General features: G+C 45.5%; 1 protein-coding gene across 1 annotated transcript in view; it reads left to right on the top strand.

The window, feature by feature from the left end:
• The first annotated feature begins 16,201 nt into the window (after positions 1 to 16,201).
• LOC121301767 (disintegrin and metalloproteinase domain-containing protein 11-like) overlaps positions 16,202 to 26,661 on the top strand; it is a 42,046-nt gene continuing 31,586 nt past the window's right edge. Inside the window, 4 exon segments of the mRNA XM_041231365.1 lie at positions 16,202 to 16,654; positions 17,172 to 17,365; positions 23,047 to 23,123; positions 24,989 to 25,055. Coding sequence (XP_041087299.1) covers positions 16,597 to 16,654; positions 17,172 to 17,365; positions 23,047 to 23,123; positions 24,989 to 25,055 — 396 coding nt within the window. The 5' untranslated portion in view covers positions 16,202 to 16,596.

Here is a 26,661-nt window from a genome sequence, read left to right on the forward strand (position 1 = left end):
TTGTTACTGAGCAAATGAATGCACTTGGCACATTGCTGGATTACTCTTGTCTGTGTTTTCTGAATAGTGAGTATTGCCTAAATAGAATAAAAATAACGGGCATGTCTGATGCATGACTTTTCACCCTCCTGTATTGCCTCAGCAAATCTGTACAACAGAACCTGCCCTGCCCCAGGCCAATAGACCAGTAGAAATGCTTGGAACTGTCGAGTGATGAAAACCTTCAATCTCAGAGTCCTGTTAACCCTAGTGGTGATTGAGATGGCAAAGTGACTGCCCTGTGCAGAACGACACTGTCTTCGGCTCAGAAGCATAAGAACCAAGGACGGTGCATTGAGGTTCCAGTGAAATATGTCTTGCAGTATGCAGGGTGACTTTGTGTGTTGTGTGATAATGGTGTTCTTTTCTGTCTTTCAGAATTGGGTATGCGTGTTGGTATTTTTTATGGAATATAAAAATTTAAAAACTTTGTGTGGATCTTTTTACTCTTGGTTCTGGTCAAACAAATAAGTCGAATAAAGTTTAACCCCCTTCTTCAAAGAGGGCAGCGGTTTTCAGGGTGAACTCGATAGCACAAGGGAAGCATGTACAGCTACGTGGCGATCGCACTGACCCCTGTTTACTACTGTGAAGCTGTAGTACCCCACAAAGCAAGCTATAGATGGGTAGGCATGTGTGTGTATCTGTATATACAACCCAAGCTATAGATTGGTAAGCATGTGTGTGTATATCTATATATACAATCCATTCTATAGATGGTTAGGCGTGTGTGTGTGTGTATATATATACAATCCAAGCTATACCAAAGTGCTTAAAGCTCCCGTTGTGATTTCTGTACAAATGGAACACAGAAAGGCAAAGGAGTGTTGAGCAAGCCACCTCACGGGAATACAGAACCCTGCTCAATCCCAGCTCCTTATTGGTTCCCTCAGCTTCACAGCTGATGCTGATTGGTCATGGCTCAGAGGGGGTGGGCGCTGTCTGCGTGTGCCCGCGCCCTCAGGTTTGATGATTGAGTTGCCTAGAAGGAGCAGTGCAAAGCCTGCCCCTAGAGATGCATTGCAGCTCAGAGCAGCGCAAAGCAGGTCCAAACATCTCAGAGCAGATCCAAGCAGCTCCAGACAGCCCTTAACAGGTTCATGAACTCATTCAGGACCTGCTTGGATTAAAACCCAGGCCTGCAATGCATCGAGGAGCAGAGCTGCTAGAGTATAAGACAGCCCTTCAGAAATGAAGGCCGTTGCTTTGCTTACGACAGGGATACAAACGCATGCTTGTTAGAGAGGTGGGCTTGAACTGGGCTCTGAATCCATGCCCCTCGTATGCATGCTCTGGGATGAAGGCTCTCAACATTCCCACACAAGCTGCTCTTTCCAAAGGGATCTGATGCACACCTCCCTGAGCCAGTTCTGTAAGCTTTCAGAAACCGTCCCTCCTCGGGGGTGTGGGGGGGGGGGCATGTTTTTTATTGCACTGTATTACATTTTCTATTTTAATTTCATGCACCAGGGATAAATCGGTCCTTGTTGTCACCGACTCCTCCTGACTAATATTTATATTATTTTAACCGCCTGTGTGTAGCTGTCTTCCACAGCAGTGACAAATAGAATTAATTTTTCTATCAATCAAAACCGTAGCTAAAGTTTTCCTGCTGTGGTGTTTTTTGTTTTTTTTCATTGTATTTTTACCAACCCAGTATTTAATTATTTTGCCTTATCAAAGACTTAAAACTCCTTTAGCAGATACTGATCTGTAATCAATTATTAATTATTAATCTGTTGTCAATTATTATTAGCTGTGTGAGCACATGGGTCCTTGTAAAGGGTTATCACAGTAAAAGCATAGCAAAGTGTAATAAAGCATGGGGGAGAATAGGAGAGGAATGGGACAGCATATTCAGAAGATGAAGCTAACCATGGTAAACTAGTAATACAAAATCACCTTGCATCTGTACAGCGGGGCACAAGGGCATGTACTGAGTACATGTGCAGTCCAAGCTGTCTGGTTGGTTACTAAAATATACCACCTGTTTATTTAACTAAATGCACTAAGCCATCCTTTTCAATCAAGATGAATCTTAAACCTGTCCATTGTCTAATTCCAGCTGTGTTCAAACTGCCATTATCTTGTGTTTTTTTGTGTGTTTTGTTTATTCTGATTATTGTTGTATTAGTGTTATTGCAAATGACAAGTAAAAAGATGCAGAACCATTCCAGGTAGAAAAGTATCTACTTCCATTGTTAAGGAGAGGAAAAATAAAAACGTTTTTTTTTTTTCTTTTGTATGAAAACTTAATAATAAAACCAGTTGCATGTTCAGAACTTTTTTTGATAACATTGTAAATAAAGAATATCATCTTTGTATTCTGTGTTGTGTGGATTTTTTTTCACTAACTACGTTCACTCATGGAACTCATGGTAGCATTCATGGAACATTTGAGTTCCAAAGGCAGGGAGCAGAGCAGCTAAAGTCCCGCCTGATCCCTCCTGATTTCAGACGACTTCTAGGAACGACCAAACGCTCAGCCTTTGCTTATCTCAGGGTGTGACTAGGAGCGTAAGGTACCAACATTTCCTGTAAATGTAAAGACCTTTTAACGTAGAGCGGTCGATTTGTTACATGATTAATCGTAGCGATAGGAGCACAGTGGGAGGAGTCTGATTCCATTAATCATAGCGATAGGAGCACAGTGGGAGGAGTCTGATTCCATTCCATTAGCCATCCATTTACTGAGTAAAATTTTGCATGGACATTTTTACAGAGATGTCTTGGACCATCGCTCTGCTTGTGCACTGTTAAAACCCTGCTGTTTCCTCAGGCATGTGAAGCATGTGACCAGCTGTATTCCAGGCTCTCTGCTACTGAAACAGGGAAGAGGCAAACAACTGTCATACATTTGCACATAAAAAACGTATTTATTTGTTTATTTTAAGTAGTACTGCTGTACTCTGTTCACTTTGGTTCTTGGGTTTCTTTTTAAAAGAAAAAAAACCTTAAGATGGGTAATCTTGCAGCAAGTTGGGAGTATTGATGCATTTCCCATCTAACTTGGATAATCGAGAGCTTCCTCAGCAAGGAGGTGAGCTACCTGGTGTCAAGAGACCAACCAGGGGGCCATCGCCAAGGAAACAGGGGCAATCTGTCCAAGAGACCAGCCAGGGGGGCATCGCCAAGGCAAAGGAGCGGCAGTCTGTCAGAGACCACCCAGGGGGGAATCACCAAGGAAACGGGAGCATCGCCAAGGCAATGGAGCAGCAGTCTTTCTGAGATGTGACCGCAGTGTGTCTTGTGTGAATGCAGAGTGACCGCAATGTGTCTTGTTGTTGTGTGAATGCTGAGTGACCGCGATGTGTCTTCTTGTTGTGTGAATGCAGAGTGACCGCGGTGTGTCTTGTTGTGTGAATGCAGAGTGACCGCGGTGTGTCTTGTTGTTGTGTGAATGCAGAGTGACCGCGGTGTGTCTTGTTGTGTGAATGCAGAGTGACCGCGGTGTGTCTTGTGTGTGACCGCGGTGTGTCTTGTTGTTTGAATGCAGAGTGACCGCGTTGTGTCTTGCTGTTGTGTGAATGCAGTGACTGCGGTGTGTCTTGTTGTGTGAATGCAGATGACCGCGGTGTGTCTTGTTGTTGTGTGAATGCAGAGTGACCGCGGTGTGTCTTGTTGTTTGAATGCAGAGTGACCGCGTTGTGTCTTGCTGTTGTGTGAATGCAGTGACTGCGGTGTGTCTTGTTGTGTGAATGCAGATGACCACGGTGTGTCTTGTTGTTGTGTGAATGCAGAGTGACCGCGGTGTGTCTTGTTGTTTGAATGCAGAGTGACCGCGGTGTCTTGTCAGTGACCGCGGTGTGTCTTGTTGTGAATGCAGAGGTGACCCGCGGTGTGTGTCTTGTGTCTTGTTGTGTGAATGCAGTGACCGCGGTGTGTCTTGTTGTGTGAATGCAGATGACCATGGTGTGTCTTGTTGTTGTGTGAATGCAGAGTGACCGCGGTGTGTCTTGCTGTTGTGTGAATGCAGTGACCGCGGTGTGTCTTGTTGTGTGAATGCAGATGACCACGGTGTGTCTTGTTGTTGTGTGAATGCAGAGTGACCGCGGTGTGTCTTGTTGTTTGAATGCAGAGTGACCGCGGTGTGTCTTGCTGTTGTGTGAATGCAGTGACCGCGGTGTGTCTTGTTGTGTGAATGCAGAGTGACCGCGAGTGACCACGGTGTGTCTTGTTGTTTGAATGCAGAGTGACCGCGGTGTGTCTTGTTGTGTGAATGCAGAGTGACCGCGGTGTGTCTTGTTGTTTGAATGCTGTGAATAGGCTGACTTGCTCCCTTTCTCCTCAGCAGGAGCGCGGTGTGGGAAGCCGCGTTCTGACCGACGCTTGGTCCTGGGGAGTGAAGGTTCTGCACTTCGATGGGATCCTTTCAGACCCGCCCAGGGGCCGGGGGGGAGGGCTGCTTCGCTTCATTCGTTTATTTTTAAATGTACGAAATTAAAGTGAGGCACAAGCTCTTACACTCTTGCAGGCAGATGCGGTGTAATTAAAGTTCCACCAGGGGGCGACCCCCGCCCTCTCTCTCTCTCTCTCTCTCTCTCTCTCTCTCTCTCTCTCTCTCTCTCTCTCTCTCTCTCTCGTTCAGTGCGTTGTGTTGCAGACGGCTGGGAGCTGTCTGGGAGTGCACGCTAACCGCTAATTACACACACCCTGTTTGACAAATACGGAAAGAAACGTCACCCATTCAATGACAGACGTTTTGACTGGAAGACTTTCTCGGTGTGTCCTATGGTTCTCAGACATTGAGGACAAGGGGGAGGGGAGTGTTCTAGTTCAGTATACATTTCACACATAAGTGTTTTAGAAGTTATCGATTAAAGAGCTCGATTAGCACGTAACATAATGCAACCTAAAGGATGTGATCTTCAAGTAAAGGTAATTCATTACATTTATTAAATCCACGGCTCTTTGCAAGGAGCGTAGATCGGGCTGATGTCTTTGTATGTGATTACGTCACCTACCAGCCCTGCTGCTGCTTCCCCCGGGCACGCTACAGTATTTAATTCAGATGTCTTTGTATGCGTTAGTTTTCCTTTGCAGTCACTAATTTAGATGCTATTATAAGAATATAGATGCACGTGGTTCAACATGGTGCTTGTCCCGGCACTAAGTGACGGCTTAAATCCTGCTAGTCACTCGCTCTTAACCATTCTTAAACCCAACACTGCGCTGATCTTGCAGCAGTAGAGCGCCGAGATCAGCCCTACTTAACCTCCTGCTGGAGCAGCGGCTGGGTTGAGTCTCCCGTTACAAATGCCAGTCTCTGTATAACCTGCGACCCACAAAACAGAGCGGTCTAAACTTAGACTGCTTGTGCAGAAAGAGACTCCGCTCAGCACGGGAGCCGCCCCGCCCGGACACCGTGCAGGAGCTGCTTTAGCAGGGTCTTCACAGCGTTCAGAGTGAACACGACAGTCGCTAAAGCCCCGTGCTTGTCGCCAGTGAGGAATACCACAAAACAATAAGTGAAGCTTAAGCAATTAGAAAAAGTAGCTTTTCAGAAACGTCCCTGTACATGCAGACGCTGATAGGCTGTTTTGTTAAAGGGCAAGACTTGAAGAAGGGGACGGGGAGAGGGGGACGGGGGACGGACACAACACTTCATACCGAGTATAAATAATTTGGAGAAGCATTTAAGTGTTCTGAATTGACCCAAAACATTTAACCATTATAAAGATGGTCAGTCTTAGTGTATATGGTATTTCACAGTTAGGAGTTCTTAACTTTGACAGAAAGACAGACCAGCTGACAGAATTTTAATACCGAACTTGGAGTGGCGCATCCGGTGAAGGCGCTCTGCGTGGAGTGCAGGATACGCCCTATAGCCTGGAGGTCGCCGGTTCGAGTCTGGGCTATCCCAATTGGCGACGCACAATCGGCCGAGCGCTGCCCGGGTGAGGGAGGGCTTAGGTCGGCCAGGATGTCCTCAGCTCACTGCGCACCAGCGACCCCTGTGGACCGGCCGGGCGCCTGCCGGCTTGCCTGTAAGCTGCCCGGAGCTGCGTGGTCCCCCGACGCTGTAGCTCTGAGGGCCCGCAGAGTGAAAGGAAGCGGCTGACTGACAGCACACGTTCCGGAGGACACGTGTGTCCGTCTTTGTCTCTCCCGAGTCACCGAGGCAGCGGTGAGCCGGGTTGAAATAATAAAAAAAAAAATAATTCGGCATTTCAAATTGGGGAGAAAATAAGAAATAAGTGGCGATTCCAAATTAAAAAAGAATACTTGATCAATACGTGATAAGTTCAGTGGAAGTTCATTGTCTCGGGACAAACAAGGTTGCGTATTGTATTCAGTGCCACGGAGAGGTTGCGTATTGTATTCAGTGCCACGGAGAGGTTGCGTATTGTATTCAGTGCCACGGAGAGGTTGCGTATTGTATTCAGTGCCACGGAGAGGTTGCGTATTGTATTCAGTGCCACGGAGAGGTTGCGTATTGTATTCAGTGCCACGGAGAGGTTGCGTATTGTATTCAGTGCCACGGAGAGGTTGCGTATTGTATTCAGTGCCACGGAGAGGTTGCGTATTGTATTCAGTGCCACGGAGAGGTTGCGTATTGTATTCAGTGCCACGGAGAGGTTGCGTATTGTATTCAGTGCCACGGAGAGGTTGCGTATTGTATTCAGTGCCACGGAGAGGTTGCGTATTGTATTCAGTGCCACGGAGAGGTTGCGTATTGTATTCAGTGCCAGGTATTCAGTGCCACGGAGAGGTTGCGTATTGTATTCAGTGCCACGGAGAGGTTGCGTATTGTATTCAGTGCCACGGAGAGGTTGCGTATTGTATTCAGTGCCACGGAGAGGTTGCGTATTGTATTCAGTGCCACGGAGAGGTTGCGTATTGTATTCAGTGCCACGGAGAGGTTGCGTATTGTATTCAGTGCCACGGAGAGGTTGCGTATTGTATTCAGTGCCACGGAGAGGTTGCGTATTGTATTCAGTGCCACGGAGAGGTTGCGTATTGTATTCAGTGCCACGGAGAGGTTGCGTATTGTATTCAGTGCCACGGAGAGGTTGCGTATTGTATTCAGTGCCACGGAGAGGTTGCGTATTGTATTCAGTGCCACGGAGAGGTTGCGTATTGTATTCAGTGCCACGGAGAGGTTGCGTATTGTATTCAGTGCCACGGAGAGGTTGCGTATTGTATTCAGTGCCACGGAGAGGTTGCGTATTGTATTCAGTGCCACGGAGAGGTTGCGTATTGTATTCAGTGCCACGGAGAGGTTGCGTATTGTATTCAGTGCCACGGAGAGGTTGCGCATTGTATTCAGTGCCACGGAGAGGTTGCGTTGTATTCAGTGCCACGGAGAGGTTGCGCAGTGTGCCACGGAGAGGTTGCGTATTGTATTCAGTGCCACGGAGAGGTTGCGTATTGTATTCAGTGCCACGGAGAGGTTGCGTATTGTATTCAGTGCCACGGAGAGGTTGCGTATTGTATTCAGTGCCACGGAGAGGTTGCGTATTGTATTCAGTGCCACGGAGAGGTTGCGTATTGTATTCAGTGCCACGGAGAGGTTGCGTATTGTATTCAGTGCCACGGAGAGGTTGCGTATTGTATTCAGTGCCACGGAGAGGTTGCGTATTGTATTCAGTGCCACGGAGAGGTTGCGTATTGTATTCAGTGCCACGGAGAGGTTGCGTATTGTATTCAGTGCCACGGAGAGGTTGCGTATTGTATTCAGTGCCACGGAGAGGTTGCGTATTGTATTCAGTGCCACGGAGAGGTTGCGTATTGTATTCAGTGCCACGGAGAGGTTGCGTATTGTATTCAGTGCCACGGAGAGGTTGCGCATTGCGTTTTGTATTCAGTGCCACGGAGAGGTTGCGTATTGTATTCAGTGCCACGGAGAGGTTGCGCATTGTATTCAGTATTCGTATTGTATTCAGTGCCACGGAGAGGTTGCGTATTGTATTCAGTGCCACGGAGAGGTTGCGTATTGTATTCAGTGCCACGGAGAGGTTGCGTATTGTATTCAGTGCCACGGAGAGGTTGCGTTTGTATTCAGTGCCACGGAGAGGTTTTGTATTCAGTGCCACGGAGAGGTTGCGTATTGTATTCAGTGCCACGGAGAGGTTGCGTATTGTATTCAGTGCCACGGAGAGGTTGCGTATTGTATTCAGTGCCACGGAGAGGTTGCGTATTGTATTCAGTGCCACGGAGAGGTTGCGTTTTGTATTCAGTGCCACGGAGAGGTTGCGTATTGTATTCAGTGCCACGGAGAGGTTGCGTATTGTATTCAGTGCCACGGAGAGGTTGCGTATTGTATTCAGTGCCACGGAGAGGTTGCGTATTGTATTCAGTGCCACGGAGAGGTTGCGTATTGTATTCAGTGCCACGGAGAGGTTGGCATGAATCCACTCCATTAGATATTGATCCCATCTATATATAAAGTGCTGTGATAAATCTGAATGTCACATTTACAGTTTGAGAAGAGAAGGCAGCTACAATACCCCCCATTTTAAACCCTGGTGAATCACCCAAGCAAATATTCTATTACTGCACTATAAAACATTTCTAAGACAGTGTCAAATCTACTGTCAAATAACGTTTTAATGTTTGATGCTTGCCAAGTTATTTGTTTTACTGGATCTCATTTTGGAAGCTGTCTTGCTTTTATTTAAAGTAATTTTGTTTTAATTTAGGTTTAATTGTTATGTAAAGCGAGTACTCCATGAAGGTTTAGAGAGGGCTGTGTTTTTCACTCAGGAGCCCCTTCAACTCCCCTCATCCTTGGTTTACTGCAGGACTCCGTGCAGGGTAATGGTGCATCGTCTGTTTATTGTGGGAATATTCTTTAATTGTTTGTTGTGTGTGTTTCCAGGTGTGTGAGTCCTCCTGCCCACTCCTCCAAGGTTTCCCTGGACCTGCCTCAGAATAAGAGCGAGGTGGAGAAGGCTATAGAGGCCCTGCTATGTTAGGGGGAACCTTCCTCACAGGGAGGGGGCCGGGGGGACTGTATTCTCAACGCAACACCTCCCAGAGAGGAGAGAGGGACTGCATTCTCAACACAACACCCCCCAGAGAGGAGAGAGGGACTGCATTCTCAACACAACACCTCCCCAGAGAGTAGAGAGGGACTGCATTCTCAACACAACACCTCCCCAAAGAGGAGAGAGGGACTGCATTCTCAACACAACACCTCCCAGAGAGGAGAGAGGGACTGCATTCTCAACACAACACCTCCCCAGAGAGGAGAGAGGGACTGCATTCTCAACACAACACCTCCCAGAGAGGAGAGAGGGACTGCATTCTCAACACAACACCTCCCCAGAGAGGAGAGAGGGACTGCATTCTCAACACAACACCTCCCAGAGAGGAGAGAGGGACTGCATTCTCAACACAACACCTCCCCAGAGAGGAGAGAGGGACTGCATTCTCAACACAACACCTCCCCAGAGAGGAGAGAGGGACTGCATTCTCAACACAACACCTCCCCAGAGAGGAGAGAGGGACTGCATTCTCAACACAACACCTCCCCAGAGAGGAGAGAGGGACTGCATTCTCAACACAACACCTCCCCAGAGAGGAGAGAGGGACTGCATTCTCAACACAACACCTCCCCAGAGAGGAGAGAGGGACTGCATTCTCAACACAACACCTCCCCAGAGAGGAGAGAGGGACTGCATTCTCAACACAACACCTCCCCAGAGAGGAGAGAGGGACTGCATTCTCAACACAACACCTCCCCAGAGAGGAGAGAGGGACTGCATTCTCAACACAAGACCTCCCAGAGAGGAGAGAGGGACTGCATTCTCAACACAACACCTCCCAGAGAGGAGAGAGGGACTGCATTCTCAACACAACACCTCCCCAGAGAGGAGAGAGGGACTGCATTCTCAACACAACACCTCCCAGAGAGGAGAGAGGGACTGCATTCTCAACACAACACCTCCCAGAGAGGAGAGAGGGACTGCATTCTCAACACAACACCCCCCAGAGAAGAGAGAGGGACTGCATTCTCAACACAACACCCCCCAGAGAGGAGAGAGGGACTGCATTCTCAACACAACACCTCCCAGAGAGGAGAGAGGGACACTTGGGGATCGACAGGGCTGCAGAAACTCACAGCTCCTGCACACAGCCCTGAGGAATGTTATAGTTTGTTTGTGAGTTTTTTAAACTGCCTTGCTGAGGTTTGTGTTTTTCTAAAATCTAAGATAGAAATACTGAAAGGGAAAAAAATGCAGATGTTATGAAAGATACTTCTAGTAGAAACATTTGTCATTGAATTTTAGTTTTTAGAAACAATTTTTCTTCCCAATTCAGCGCTGTTGTTTAATAGTTGTGGGTGATAACATCTGAGAAACCAAGCAACTGCTGAATTAAACCCGTCTCACTTGAGTCTAAGGTCCTTCTAAATCAAAGTGATGAGGGGCTGTCACAAAGATGGCCGGAGTGGGGGACGACAGACCAGAAACAGAAAATAAACAACAAGAGAGGTGGAGTTTGGTTCAGCTGAGCGAACGGTTTCGCTCAGCATTTAATGAGTGCACAGAGCAGTAAATGAAAAGGTTGTAACAAACAAAAAAACACAGGACACGGCACATTCACCAAACCAAAAGAGACAAACACCACTAAACAAAACACGGTGAGCAGATATTTTAACTATTTTTTTATTATTATTTTATTATTATTATTATTATTATTATTATTATTACCTCCGTCTCCAATCCCGTTCTCCACTCACCAAACACACAAACCCGAGTGAGTGAAAACATGCCGCTTTTATGCAGCTGTACTGAGACTCGATTGCTAATCAATCATTCAATTGGAGTCTCGGTACAACTGCAAGTGAATTAATAAAGTGCGATTCCCCGTGCTCACATATTATTACATTTTACTTGCACGTGAAGTGCTGTGCAATCCTCGTGCCTAAATACACATATACATTTTAAACACTTGTGTTACACAGACCCGTTTATATCCCATGTACCAATGACTATACACCAACATTAACACACAACATAAAATACACACAGGGGCAGGCACTTTGCCACAGGTACTTACTGCAGGAGTTAACCAACCCGAAAACAGCCGGTCTGTAGGTCTTTTTATATAGTTGCCAGCTGGAAGATCAGAGAACTGTTTACCTTAACCCTGCTCTGCAGATTTAGCATGGGTGCGCTGGCACCTGATCCCTTTCGGAAGACAGGACAGTTAAGGTTATGCACAGTGAAGCTCTGAGAAGCAAGACCTGGGCGCAGGGAAAGTGATACAAAGATGCTGTCATGATGAAACCGAGTGTCCGCTTACTAATAATCTGTGTGTATTTGGTATCCTGCCTCTGCTTGTGCAGTGCCAGGTTTCAGGGTTAGAAACTCACACCAGCCCTGCTGTACCCAGTCCTCGGGTTCAGAACTCACCTGATTTGTGGTCAATTATTTCGATTTTCAGGTGCCTAGGAATTTGAGCAATCTGGTCCTTGCTGAATCTGCTCTGAAGTGATCACACTTCACAGCAGGAGCTCTATAGAACGGGATCATTTATATTTGGACGGAATATTTTGGAATAAGGGGAGCCCTGAACCCCAGGACTGAGTGCAGCAGCAGCAGGGCTAGTGTGAGTTTCTAACCCTGCTCAAACTCCTGGCTCCTGATCATTTCAATATTAATAATACTAGACTTCATTGAGGGAGCTCTGAACCCTCAATGAAGCCCCTGGTTTTAATTGGATGAAGGGCTTGTCTTAACAAGGTTTGCTGATGGGGGCACACTGGGATCTTGAATTTAAAAAGCATTTGTGCTACAGTTAAATATCCTTCTAGCTGTAGTTCTTTCTTTCACATCTGTTCCTAATTCATTCTATAAAAACGACTTTAATTTCTCATTAAATTTGTGTCGGATATTTCCATAAGCTCTTCCACCATGCACATACATTCATTCTTTAGCTCTCCAGTCGGAGCAGACCTGTGTTTTTGTTTTATATCTGGTACTTCACATGGTTAAATAAATCTCTGTTTGCAAGCCATGCTTTTAGACTACCTTGTGCTCCCTGGATCACTTTCCCCCCTGTCTCTGGCTTCAGTCCTGTCAATAACACACCCAGCATTTCCCACTATTGCCTGACACGCTTTCACGTTTGCTGTAGCAGCAGATTGCAATGAAATCGTATGTTTGCTGTAACATGTTTCTTGTGAAACTGCACTTCTGTGTAGCTAATGCAAGTGCGGAATGGGTGAGGGGTAATGGCAGTGTTGGTTGCAGTTTTGCTTTGTGTTCATGCACATTGTGTATAGGAGAGACGCACAGTTACAGCGAGATGTTTTGTGAGGTGATTTTTTTTTTGTTTGTGTTTTTTTTTTTATCGAGTGAATTGAAGACATTTCGGTGTAATTTTGTTCTTCATGCTTTAGCGTGTTTCTTATTTTTTTATTTTTTATAAATAAATCTTATTTGAACTTGCAATGGCATTACCTTTTTGCAAAACTGATCCCTGTCATTTATACAGAGCGGAATGATTTAAAGTTTTGAATAAGCTTTTTATAGTCACTGCTGATTTTAAAGTAAGCCTCTGAATGCAGCTGCTTTAATGCAGGTTCAAACATACATGCTTTCTTTTCCATGCCTTGTTAATGTTGCATGTGCTGTGTGCTGGTTGCACGCTGTGTGCTATGTGCTGTGCTGTGTGCTGTGTGCTGTGTGCTGTGTTGTGCTGTGTGCTTAAAAGGAATCTGGATCTGATCTGGACTGTTCTGTTCATCTTCACTGTCTGAGTTTTTGCAGATGTTGAAGATGGTGCTTTACCCACAGGACTCTTTGGTTAATTAAACCAGGGCTGCTTAAAATGAATATCTAATTGCTGGATGCTTTCCCATGACTTAATTAACAGTCCTGGGACCCTGGGGAGCTATGAGGCTTGGCATTGAGCTGTGCAGGCCAGTGTGATGCAGATTCGAATCCACACACACACGCAGCCCTCCTCCTCAGGGTGTCATTGTACACTAGAGGCAGGAACACTGCAAGCTGACAAAGTCCAATAGGTCAACTAGTGTCTACTATAAATAAATGAACCTTGCGTTTGCTCATGTCTGGGGCTCTAATGGTGAGCACAGAGCTTCATAACACACTTGCTGTTTTGTGCACAACATTTTAAAATGGCTTGGAATTTAAAACTATCGCTGTTCTGAAATGTCACTTATTTCAAGCGAGTTGCGACCGCAACTGCATTTCCATTGATCTCAAACCGCACACTTCACAATTACTGCCCTGGTTGTAGACACAGCCTGGTTTCCCAGACAGCAATATCTCTACACATTTACAGCTCACAATTACTCCCAAAATATAAATTTATATAAGCCGTGGTACCCTTTAACTGCTTTATTTAAGATGTTGCAATATATAACATTGTGCAACTTGAAGTCATTGTTTAATATTTATATATCATTTTTATTTAGTGCACATTATATGTTTTAGACTGGAACAAGTACATCCTGTGAATTGCATTTAGATCGAACCCCACACCACTCTCCAGTTAACTGTTAAATTTGCATGGAATGGTGCGGTTTAAAGAAAGAAAAGGAAACCTGCACAGCAGTTTCATTTGCCAGTGTACAGGTAACAAACGCGCAGCGAAATCAGGAATGGATCAAACCGCTATGCAATGGGAGTCTTCCTTCCATCCCTGCAGTTCAAAATAGCACAATACCTTGTGATGTGTTAACTGTCCACCAGAGGGCGAAGACAGGCTAGTTGTTATTCAGAACAAGCTGTTGAGAGCATTTTTAATGGGCAGGGTGCTCTAATTTTAAACTTGCAACAGTAGCAGGGGATCCGTGTTACTGGCATTATTGTTTTATGGCGTATGACTATCTAGTAAGCTTGCACCTATAGGAATCGCGCTTAAACTTTGTTTTAGTGGTATTACTTTTTGTAATGTGGATACGCGGCAGTAACCAGGTCATAGTTAACCCTTTCATTCTTGGCGCCCTCATGTGAGACGGATTAAAAAAAACTAAAATCTTCTAGACTTTTTATATGTGGGTATGAAAAAGTATTACCTGGTTTTAATAAAAACAATAATACTGGATGTTTTAATTGGTTGAACAACCGCCCTGTTCTCGGAGTGTGCAAACACTTGAATAAGATAAAAACCCAGGTACTCTCCTCTGCACACTCTCTGCGTCGCCCGCAGTTTGAAAACAGCGTGAGGCTCATAACTGCAAAGGATCGGCGCAGAAGCGGCTCCCCGGATGGCGGTAGTGGCTGCGCTGGGTGTCCCGTCCCGATTGCGCTAACGATCCCGGGATGCCTGTGAGGAAGCGAAGGGAGGACCTCCCCCAAAGTGTGCTAGTGGTCAAGTCCGTCGCGGTGGTCAGAAAATCAGTCCTGCAACAACTGACCCAAACAAGATGCGTTTTTTTTTTTTTGCTCCTAAATAAAATAAGTTTGAAAAACTGTAAACCGCGGTTCTTCGTTTCCCTGTTAGTTTATAGATGAGGGCATGGGTGGAGAATAAAGGTCCGGGCAATTTCAGCTCGATTGCTAATCTCGAGAAACACCACTGTGTAAATAAACAAAGCCAAATATTTTTTTCTGAACAAAAAAAGAAAGTTTCACTTAATGTGATTATTTTTAAACTGTGCAGTGTCAGAATAAGACACTGAAACGCTTGAGTATTCGCGGACCGGCCGGAGCACAGCCCCACGGTTCTGCAGAAACCGCTCCGTGGCGAGGTGGGGATCGTCTTACAAGATTTCCGAGCTGCGAAAGCAACACGGACCAGGCTGCGAGCCTTCACCATCAAACACACCCACTGCGGAGAGGGGTGGGAGCGACACTGCAACACTATCCACCATCGCTCTCATGCACCTTTTATTAGAAATAACAACATCACTGGGAAATAAAAGCGCTGAGACGCGTGCCAAATACCTGAGCGCATTAATGTACTGATGTGTTCGATATTAAGATAGCTCTTCAGTGCACAGCAGGATGTCGAGCGCCTGCGTGTGCGTGTGCATTTGATTTTTGGCTGGTAATTAAATGCTGTTTCAGTGTCCTTGTAGGCTCCACATTCCCGTGCCTTTTCCACAGCGCTGGCGTTTCGGAGCTCCTGGGACGAAGAGGCTGCAAAAGTCACTTTGCTTAACGTGTGTGGGTGAAGGGGGCGGGGCACAGTATTGCTGATCGACTGATCTAGACTCCCTGTCAATACGGGATGCCATTACTAGCGTTACCCGTAAGTAAACTCAAGGTCCAGCTGTGAGTCGTATTAAAGCGCTCTGGAAGGTTGTTAAATCGTGGATATGGTTATGCCACATTTTATCCACAAGAATAACACAACGTGCCGTATGTAGCACACACTTGTAAAGGTGCAGTCCCCGCCGTGGCTGGTTTATTTTGTATGCAGCTGACCTCCCCGTGACACTGGAATTCGGTTGGCAGGTGCTTTCACTCATGTTTCACGATGAACAGTCTCGCAAGGTTACTGCTGGAGAACAGCTCGTTAAAATACATCGTTAACCTTGGAATTCTGAAATACAATTCCCTCTCCATAGTGTGCAGAAGACCTGAACCATTCCAGAATGGGTCATCCCGTTTTGATATTCTCGAACAGAATATTATATGGAAGTGCCTGTTGTTCCCTAAGAAAATATTGAAACAATGAATATTTCAGAATTTCATCAGATACCAGAATAACGTGTGTTATTGTTTATCCCTAGATTTTTATTATTTTAGTTCCATAAATAATAGATATCTATATATTCCAAGAACATATTAATACAATCATATATAGATATTAGGAATTACTCTATAAAGTGGATGACTAAGATGTTAAAATTGGCCCAATAAATATATTCTCGTACTCTAATTCTGCTTACGTAATGAATTCCCTAGAAAGACGGTTCAACCTACTTATTCTAGAATGGCCATTTCTGAATTAGCGGGCAGCCCAACGCGGTTGTGCTCTGCGTTTCTGTCTGATAAACGCATGCCCACACATTACTGAGACACGGACGCCTGCAGAACGCATCGCCGTCTTTCATTCTTCATCTGAATGCGATGTTCAGGGCCCACGAGTACCCCCCAGACCACAAGCAGTTCATTGCACACAGACACCTCGCACTATCCCAATGGTACACGACAAGCAATTTGAAATTGTACTAAACGCCGAGAGAATGAGATGGGGATGGGAGAGGGAGAGGGAGAGGGAGAGGGAGGGCTCACGGAATCACACGTGTTCTCCCTCTTTGCAAACGATGGGCTCTCCTCTTTTATATATTTTCTCTTCACTCGATCAGTCCCCGCAGAAGGCGGATAAGCAGGCTGCATTTTTGACATTGCCAAAAAAAAAAAAATGAAATAAATCCATATTAAAATACAACCGTCCCCCTAAATCTCCAATCCATTAATTTCTTTTTTTTTAATCGCACGTTTTAATAAACATTCTTTTTACAATTACAAAATTGCAACGTTGCTTCATCCAACAACAACAAAACTACCAAAAAAAATTGAGATTTGAGAGACGGGTTGCAATAAATAGGATGGTTTGGCAAATCATATTTCAGTAGCCTGAAACTGCCTTGCTTCCCCGACACAACCCGCGGATTATGTGGACATCATGAATGCGCTGCGGTATTTGGTTTTTGCTGCAGTGAGCTCCCGGTTCACAGTTTCAGGTAAGGGGGGGAAAAAATACCGCATGTCTAGATTTTTTTCAATTCAGCTTTTTTTTTTCTTGTACAATTTGATTTTTTTTTTTTTTTTTTTGCACAACTGTAAAAAAAAAAACGTGTGATTCGTGAAAAAGGTTAAGGTCTTCCTTGTGATTAGTAAAAAGGTTAAGGTAGGATTTTCTTTTTTTTTTTTTTTTTTTTTAGGCTTAGCTGTGCGTTTTTTTCTTCTGCTCCTATAGTGGAAGGAAGCGGCGTCTTGTGATTTGCGTTGGCTTTGCAATGAGAGCTACTGCAGGTTTTTTTTTCCCTGCTGCATCGACAGAATTGTCTGCAATAGGTCACTTTAGATGTAGGTTTATTTAAAAAAAAATCGCTGAATGCGGTGTGCTGTTGTGACATTTTTGCGCCCTTCTATAGTGCAGACGTATCGAACCACGGGTATTGATTAAATGTCCAGGTGTTTATTTAATTGTACATTTTATTCATTGACTCATTATTAAAATAGTTTTTTAATGTGAAGGTTTGAGCCGCAGCGCTGTGCGGGGTACCGCCGTTTGGGACTGGGGAGCCCACAGCGACAAGTGGGAGAGCGGGCAATCCCTGGAGCACATCACCCAACCCAAGCGGCTAGTGCACCAAATCCATTCGGACAACGAGATCCCGCACAAGGAGCTCGACACCCGGGTGAGGACGGATTCTGACGGGCAGGCACGTGTAAGTATCCCTTTTCTGTATAACTCGGAGAAATGATAATGTCCAAGCGCTCCATTGACACCAGCATACACAACAGCAAACCTGTGCTGTTAGCAGAGGCAGTATACACTTGAGGGCGACCCAATAAGAGCCATCAATTACCTGTCACCAAAAATGGGTTATAAAATAGGCCACATCCTTGCTAGTCCCAATCCCGATTTTATACAGTATGCTTGTGCTGCATTGCATCCTGTGATTTTTACAGATATAGCGCCTTTCCCTCAGGTGTAATCCTGAATACGAATCCTGGACCATGCCAGTTTTTTTTATATTCTAACACAGTTCTTATAATGAGAGCAGAAATCTCGCTGGCTGTCCAGTTTGTTACCATACCCCAAAGCTGCAGATAATAAAGACAGCTGGATGCGTCCTCTTCAATCAAAAAAAAAAAAGTCTGTCTAACACTCTAATAATAAACTCAATGCCTGCCTTGATTTGCACTAATCTTCACCAAACTCTCCCAGCCTCCTCTCTTCGTTTCGGTTTGCATTTGGCTGCAATGCGATGAGCTCTCCATTTCATACAAATATTTAATATCCTTTCAGGCGCTGTGTGCTTTATTGCAGGGCTATGAAGACCCTCTGTATGTGCCTGCACTGGCCTCTATGCAGCTCAGACTGCTCTCTGGTTGTAACTAGACTATCCAGCTTAGCTTTCTGGTACAAACAAGGCTAGAATCAGAGAAGAGGGAGGCAAACAGCCTGCAAGGGATTGTACTGCAGGAAGACTGTGGGGAAACTGTGGGAGACTGTGGGAGACTGTAGGGAGACTGTGGGAGACTGCAGGGAGACTGGGGGAGACTGTGGGAGACTGCACTATTGGGTTGTGTGGCTGGGTAGGGCAGTTTTTAACTGAGCCCTCCTGTGTCTCTCACACACACCCGCAGTCGAGAGCAGAGGCGTCTGGCTGTCTGAGCCATCCGCAGTTTAATTAAGAGCTTCATTTCAAATACGGTGTAGTGCGTTGTAAGTACGATGCAAGCTGGTATCAGAGTGGCTGGCACTGAGTGGGTGAGAATCAGCTTGGAGCTTTTTATAATAGATAATAAGAATCGTGAAACAGTGTTGCTGATTTTGAATGCAAGGTCATTTTCCATTAGGTGCAAAAGAAATTCCAATGTGAGATATCGGGGGTCCGCTGCTGAGTGAAAGTGGACCGTTTCACTGCACTCTGTTTTAACTTGTGACCAGGTCAGTGCTCCAGACGCACACTTTGAGATCTTGTCTCCACAGCTGGTGCACAGCAGTATTTGCAGACCCTCACAGTAAAGCCCCCTTGACAGACAGTTTATTATCATGTTCCGTTAACACCAGGCCATATCAGCAATACCGTCTTCTTCGTGTATCCATTTCACTATAGCTGTGAAGCTGGAAGCTTTCATTGACCACGATTAGCAGCTGTGTTGAGGTGTGCTGATGGGTTAGCTGTGAGTGGGGGGGTGTGAGTTGCAGGGCTGTGCTCTCTGTATCTATCCCCTGTGTTGAGGTGTGCTGATGGGTTAGCTGTGAGTGGGGGTGTGTGAGTTGCAGGGCTGTGCTCTCTGTATCTATCCCCTGTGTTGAGGTGTGCTGATGGGTTAGCTGTGAGTGGGGGTGTGTGAGTTGCAGGGCTGTGCTCTCTGTATCTATCCCCTGTGTTGAGGTGTGCTGATGGGTTAGCTGTGAGTGGGGGTGTGAGCGGCAGGGCTGTATTGTCTGGGAGAAGGGAAGAAGGGGCAGAGTGAGGATTGAGTGGCGGCCGATGCAGAGAGAGGAATCAGGGGTCTCAGTTGCAGGCTGCAGTGCAGCACTGTTGACTGAATGAGGAGAGCCCTGGGAGGCTGGAGCTGGAGCAGTCTCTTCTGTAGAGGCTGGAGCGGGAGGCAGTCTCTTCTGTAGAGGCTGGAGCGGGAGGCAGTCTCTTCTGTAGAGGCTGGAGCGGGAGGCAGTCTCTTCTGTAGAGGCTGGAGCGGGAGGCAGTCTCTTCTGTAGAGGCTGGAGCGGGAGGCAGTCCCTTCTGTAGAGGCTGGAGCAGGAGGCAGTCTCTTCTGTAGAGGCTGGAGCGGGAGGCAGTCTCTTCTGTAGAGGCTGGAGCGGGAGGCAGTCTCTTCTGTAGAGGCTGGAGCGGGAGGCAGTCTCTTCTGTAGAGGCTGGAGCGGGAGGCAGTCTCTTCTGTAGAGGCTGGAGCAGTCTCTTCTGAGATTCTTGTCAGTGCTTTGTGATCTGTTGCCTCCTTCCCTGGCAAGAACATCTTAAATTGAATCTAACAACTGCAGAAATCTTAGCTGCTGTGCACTTCCTTTAGCTACGCAGATATCAAATGAGTGCTTTGAAACAAATGAAAACTTTGTCTAATGAAAACTGTGACTTTTGATAATTGGGATCAATAAAAAATGTGTTATAAAAAAAAATACATAAATCATTTAGATTCATAAAAAACTACTATCATATAATAAAATAGATAACACGGGTAAATGCATCTTCTAAATTATTACCCCACATTTCACAAACAGTTTGGAAGCATGCACGTGTACTTTCGTAATTCAGAGATAGTGGTTTTTAGAAGAGATGCAAACGTAGATGCCCTTGTGGTCCGCACTAAACAGAAACGAATCACAGACATGCTGAAGGACATTCCAACTGATAAGAGCGCATGTAAAGTATTCAAATATATTTGTAAAGATAAAAATGAAATCACAAATAGAGAAAATACATATTCAGTCATGCAAAACTAGTTCCCTTGTTTATGGCATGTAGCAGAAGCAGGTACAGCATTATGTGCAAGAATACAGAACCACTGCTCAAACTTAATACAAAAGTAATTGAGTCCATAGGTCAACACTAACACAACATTAACACAACTTGAATGATCTACAATCTGTAGTTTTAGAAGAAATAAAATGGGACCCTATACAAGACAGAAGAATAAAGGCAAATTAATAGATAAATAGACTTCATACCACAATGCCTGAAGGGTTCTATAGAAAGGAATAGTAGATCGTTACATCATTAACTATTGAATAAATGTCATCACAAGCACATCGATAGATTTGAATAGAAATAAGTGAGTGGCGTTACCATGGCATCAAAAGCCTAGAAGTGTCTCCACTGTTTGTTTTCAAACACACTTTCCCTTGAAAAAGGTATGCTAAACATTTTTGTTGAGCAAAAACGTGTGTGGGTGTGTGTGGGTATATGTATATATATTAAATATATATTAACATGGTCTCTGGTACTCAACCAGGTTAAAGAAATCTCTGTTCTTTCAGACAGTGTTGTGCTTCCTTGGCAGGCTCTCATGGGTATTATTGTAAATAATTGTATTAAGCAGTGCTTTCAAAAATGAGAATCAACCTAGAAATCCTCTCTAAATGGTTGCAAAAAGATTTCATGGACTTGATTTAATCAAGTATTCAATCAAAATGGGCTTTAAAAAACTTGAACTCCTTTAAAACAGTCCTCCGTGTTTGCGAGGAGGTCCCCTAGCTCGGTATCAGCAGGCAGGGCAGTGTGTCTGACTCGTGCACACCAGCGTGGCTGGGACTCAGGGCAGTGTGCATGCTGCTGGTCTGTGTGCCTGACTCCTGCACACCAGCGTGGCTGGGACTCAGGGCAGTGTGCATGCTGCTGGTCTGTGTGTCTGACTCCTGCACACCAGCGTGGCTGGGACTCAGGGTAGTGTGCATGCTGCTGGTCTGTGTTTCTGACTCCTGCACACCAGCATGGCTGGGACTCAGGGTCATGTGCATGCTGCTGGTCTGTGTGTCTGACTCCTGCACACCAGCGTGGCTGGGACTCAGGGTAGTGTGCATGCTGCTGGTCTGTGTTTCTGACTCCTGCACACCAGCATGGCTGGGACTCAGGGTCGTGTGCATGCTGCTGGTCTGTGTGTCTGACTCCTGCACACCAGCGTGGCTGGGACTCAGGGCAGTGTGCATGCTGCTGGTCTGTGTGTCTGACTCCTGCACACCAGCGTGGCTGGGACTCAGGGCAGTGTGCATGCTGCTGGTCTGTGTGTCTGACTCCTGCACACCAGCGTGGCTGGGACTCAGGGCAGTGTGCATGCTGCTGGTCTGTGTGTCTGACTCCTGCACACCAGCGTGGCTGGGACTCAGGGCAGTGTGCATGCTGCTGGTCTGTGTGTCTGACTCCTGCACACCAGCGTGGCTGGGACTCAGGGCAGTGTGCGTGCTGCTGGTCTGTGTGTCTGACTTCTGCACACCAGCGTGGCTGGGACTCAGGGCAGTGTGCATGCTGCTGGTCTGTGTGTCTGACTCCTGCACACCAGCGTGGCTGGGACTCAGGGCAGTGTGCATGCTGCTGGTCTGTGTGTCTGACTCCTGCACACCAGCGTGGCTGGGACTCAGGGCAGTGTGCATGCTGCTGGTCTGTGTGTCTGACTCCTGCACACCAGCGTGGCTGGGACTCAGGGCAGTGTGCATGCTGCTGGTCTGTGTGTCTGACTCCTGCACACCAGCGTGGCTGGGACTCAGGGCAGTGTGCATGCTGGTCTGTGTGCCTGACTTTTGCACACCAGCGTGGCTGGGATGCTGGTCTGTGTGTCTGACTCCTGCACACCAGTGTGGCTGGGACTCAAGGCAGTGTGCATGCTGCTGGTCTGTGTTTCTGACTCCTGCACACCAGCATGGCTGGGACTCAAGGCAGTGTGCATGCTGCTGGTCTGTGTGCCTGACTCCAGCGCACACCAGCATGACTCAAGGCAGCCTGGGAGGGAGTGCTATTGTATTTGTAGTGAAATCATCTCGCATGCCACGTCTCTTTCACATCTCCTGCTTTATTTATAGCTAAGGCATTATTTCAGCACCATTTGAGGCTTCCTCCTCGTTCCCATCCTGTTATCCCATCCCATTAACCCTTTGCCCGTTCTCTCCAAAACATCATCCTCTTTTTTCAATGGGAACTGTTTCTCAGGGCAGTGTTCAGTGCAAAACTTATGAGTTACCCTTTCAGACAGAAGAGCAAGTTTCAACCCTTTTTAACTTATCATATGAATAGACTATAAGGTTTGTCAGTCTCTTGATTCAGGGCACACTCACTTCTCTTCCTGGCTTGAGGAAGTGTGCTGATGGAGCAGAGAAAGAGAAAGAGAGGCCCTTGTACTCCCTGAACAGCCTCCCCCTGCTCTGTGCCGGTTCATTTTTGGAAGCCTGTGTGTTTGCTAGCTACTTGATGAACTGGAGCAGAAGCCAGTATGAATGTCTAATTTAAGTGCTGTTGCCAGACTGCATGCTCATGTGCACAGTGGCAGCTAATGCACATTCCATGAATTATTTATCAATATTATTTATTTAATAAACACTGTGTCTACGTGCTGTTCTTATTTTATTGAACTGTGCAGTTGTGTTCCATGTGCGGGATTCAATGTTATAATATCATTAGATTCGCCCAGGTCGGCATCTTTACCTGCGACGGCACTACCTGCTTTTGAAGATAAAAGCTGTTTCAGTCCTTCTGACCTTCAGACCTATACAGACCTTCTAAAACTTTCTTTTAAAGACATGGAAAAAGACTGCCAGTCTGTCATTGAATGCCTACATTTTCTTTGTGTTTCTAAATCCAGACCTGATAAGTGATAAGTGAATTAGCTGTGTATCCAGTTTGAGCCCTAACCCCATGCTCTCCTGACCCTCTGTCTCCTCCCAGCCTCTCCATCTCGCTCAAGCAAGCTTCCTAGTGGATGCCTTTGAGGACTCCTTCATCCTGGAGCTGGAGTTAAACCAGTGAGTATATGGCACCCACACAACGCCTCTGTGCTACTGAGGATTCACACACACACAGGTCTGGGGGGGTCACAGGAGATTCCCAATAGAAAATACATGCTTCGAACAGTTCCTTTCAAAACTGAAGATTTGACACCTGTACAGCTAGAACTAGCACTTTTTAAATTTGTTATTTTATTCACCGCTACACAATGCTCTCTGTATTCGCTGTTAGAAACGTCAGCGTGCGAGGCTGGGAATCACGTGGCTTTGTTCTGTAAGAGCTGTAGCTGTGCGTTGAACAATGAGCCAGTCTGTGGACACAGTCCCCTCTGTCACTGCTGTCCCCGCTGTCTCTCGTGACGGGAATAGGGTGAGGTCTCGCTCCAGCGTTTGGTTATTGAGGGACCCCCAACACAACGACTGTGTGAAATTCACAAAACAAAGAGAAACTCCAGCCATGTGCATGTATCTCGCCACACAAGCTGGTATTGAATTGAAATACAATGTCCAAGCAGGTCCTTCTTCGCTCTCCTCGTGCAGTGCACAGTATAGCGTGTTATGTAATGATATTATTATATCGAGGGTACAGTACAAAGTGAAACCCACATCATGAGAGAGGAGAGCAAAATCAGCAATATTTAAATAGAGTATTGTTAAACACAAATGAAACAGCATGGCCAATCTTAAAGTGATATCATTTCCACCGGACACCAAGAGCTGTCAGGTGGCTGTCTCACAACAGGACCTGTCATACGCTCTTTATAATCATTATTAAATCTCATGTGCTTGCAATAGCTTCTCTGGTGAAGGAGCTGCATTTTAAAAGCTGTTCAGTTCTGCTGTTCCATTCGATTCCCTGAGCTGATAAGAAGGGACAGGCTTTGGTCCGTTACATGGATGTGGCTTGAGAAACAGTAATACAGCTTTTAGGAGTAACTCAAAACAGTGTCCTGATTATTCTAAAGGTGCCTCACAGAATTGCCCTTTAAAAGTTTACCACTGTATTTTCGCACTGTGTTTTCACAGTTTTCTCTCCTTGCTTTTCCCCATGGCTATACCATGCATTTACTGTAGTTTACCCTGGTTTGCCATGTTAATGAATCTGTTTACCATACCTTGCTATTCCACTGTGCTTTACAGTGCTTCCCTATGCTGTAATACACCTCTGTGCCTGAACTGGGGATCTGCGTGTGGTGCAGGACTCTGGGGTATACAGCTTCAGATCACAGGGCCATTCCCAGCCAGTGAGGATTATCCCCGATTTGATCAATAGGGGTTATTTCTTTAAACAGTGTCCTGGATTTTGTTTAGAATAGATTAAAACTATTTTTTAAACCTTTGGGATCATTGATGATGAAATGCACTGTATAAGTGTTAGGATTATTAATATCAACACGTTGGTCTTTTGATATTTGGTTCCTCAGCACCTTCTCTAGATTTTTGTTTGGTGACGGTTTGACTTAGTTTTACACACTCTTCCCAAACTACAAGAATGCAGTGCACTGTGGGGGCTGTAGTTTTTTACTGCTTTGCCTGAGATAGAAGGGTTAGTGAAATCTGAGCCCTGCTGGTGGGGGCTGGTCGATGATTCTCACATCGAGATGAGATTGCAGCACTCTGCTCCCTGGAATCTCACCAAGCTTCCTTGCTGTGTTCAAGACGGGACGTTTAAACATTATCTCGAGTGTGCTGCCCACTGCAATGCAGTGTTTGTATTTACAGTGCACGCTGGAGCTGCTGCTAATAATCTGTTGAATGGGTTTGACATTCATAAGATAGCAAACCAGCTCTAGGTTTTACTCTGACTCCCCACTCCCCCTCCTTGTGAGTCTCTGTGTTTAGAGATGAAGCGCTCACATGCTCTGTCTCTTCTCTCTCTGCAGTAATCTGCTGTCCTCTGGATACGTGGAGAGACACTTCTCTGAGGACGGGACGGTCCTGCAGAGTTCGGTAAGGATTCGAACCCGCTTCTCCTTTCCTGTCGGTCCCCGACTCCCATCGCCTCCCCAGCACTGCAGCAGCATGTTATTCAGCTATCCCGTTCCCTGTCGATTTGATCGTGGTTTATTTTGTTACTTTCCCCAGCTCAAAGTGGTATTTTAAGGAGCTGTCCTCTAACCCAGATACAGCTGTATGCAAGTTTATTAGAACATCTCAAGATTGGTAATTGATATTGTTTATATAGCTGCTTGCATGAAAACCTCTGGGGGTGAGAATTTCAATTTTCGATGAGTAATCGGTGACATTGAAAAAATAGGCACTTGTCTGAAGATGACCACTTTTGTGTTTTAATTAGGCATCTTAAACAACTTCTAAAAAGTCTCACGCATTTTATCATTTGTGGCTCTGTGTTCCCATGTTTTAAATGAATTACATGTGTGGCCTGTTAAAGTCATCAATTAAATAAGACAATTACTAATTTGCCAATTTTGACAATTTTCAGTTCCAGTGGTTTGATTTCATATGCACAGCAAATCAACGCTACAGAAGCAATGGGGTGTTCTGATACAGAATCAATGGGGCATTCTGATACAGAATCAATGGGGCGTTCTGATACAGAAGCAATGGGGTGTTCTGATACAGAAGCAATGGGGTGTTCTGATACAGAAGCAATGGGGTGTTCTAGTACATGTGCACACTGCAGCGTATTGTTATAAGTGTTGGTGATCTCTGTGTTAGTCCTTTACCTGTAGCTAATGACAGGCAGGGCTAGTTGGCACGACCTCAAAGGTCATTAACACTATTATAAATCCTGCTGTCTTTCCTGTGTCATTGCAGGATCATTTCCAAACAAGCGCCTGCTTTTAAAAGGTGGATCTATGCTGTGTTGTCTTCTGCGTCTACAGCTTGAGATCGTCAGTTTAAACCCAGATCTAAGGATTAAAGAATAAGGGGGCCGAGACTTGCTGTTTATTGCTGGGTGTAAAGGGTTAAACAAAGCCCACATTTTGCTTCTATTAAATTATGTTCCAGGCAATAAACATATAAAAAAAAAAAAAACTCTCAATGTCTTTAAATGTAGCTTCTCTGGTCACCAATATCCATTTCAATTTACTGACTCACAGGTGCTTTGCAGTAGTTTATATACAGTGCCTTGCAAAAGTATTCAGACCCCTGACCAATTCTCTCATATTACTGAATTACAAATGGTACATTGAAATTTCGTTCTGTTCGATATTTTATTTTAAAACACTTAAACTCAAAATCAATTACTGTAAGGTGACATTGGTTTTATGTTGGGAAATATTTTTAAGAAAAATAAAAAACTGAAATATCTTGCTTGCATAAGTATTCAACCCCCACACATTAATATTTGGTAGAGCCACCTTTCGCTGTAACAGCTTTAAGTCTTTTGGGGTAAGTATGTACCAGCTTTGCACACAGTGTCGGAGTGATTTTGGCCCATTCTTCTTGGCAGATTTGCTCCAGGTTGTTCAGGTTGGTTGGACGACGCTTGTAGACCGCAATTTTCAAATAGTGCCACAGATTCTCAATGGGATTGAGATCAGAACTTTGACTGGGCCACTGTAGGACATTCACCTTTTTGATCATGAGC

This window comes from Polyodon spathula, chromosome 28 (assembly GCF_017654505.1).
Source record: "Polyodon spathula isolate WHYD16114869_AA chromosome 28, ASM1765450v1, whole genome shotgun sequence".
Taxonomy (NCBI): Eukaryota; Metazoa; Chordata; class Actinopteri; order Acipenseriformes; family Polyodontidae; genus Polyodon; species Polyodon spathula.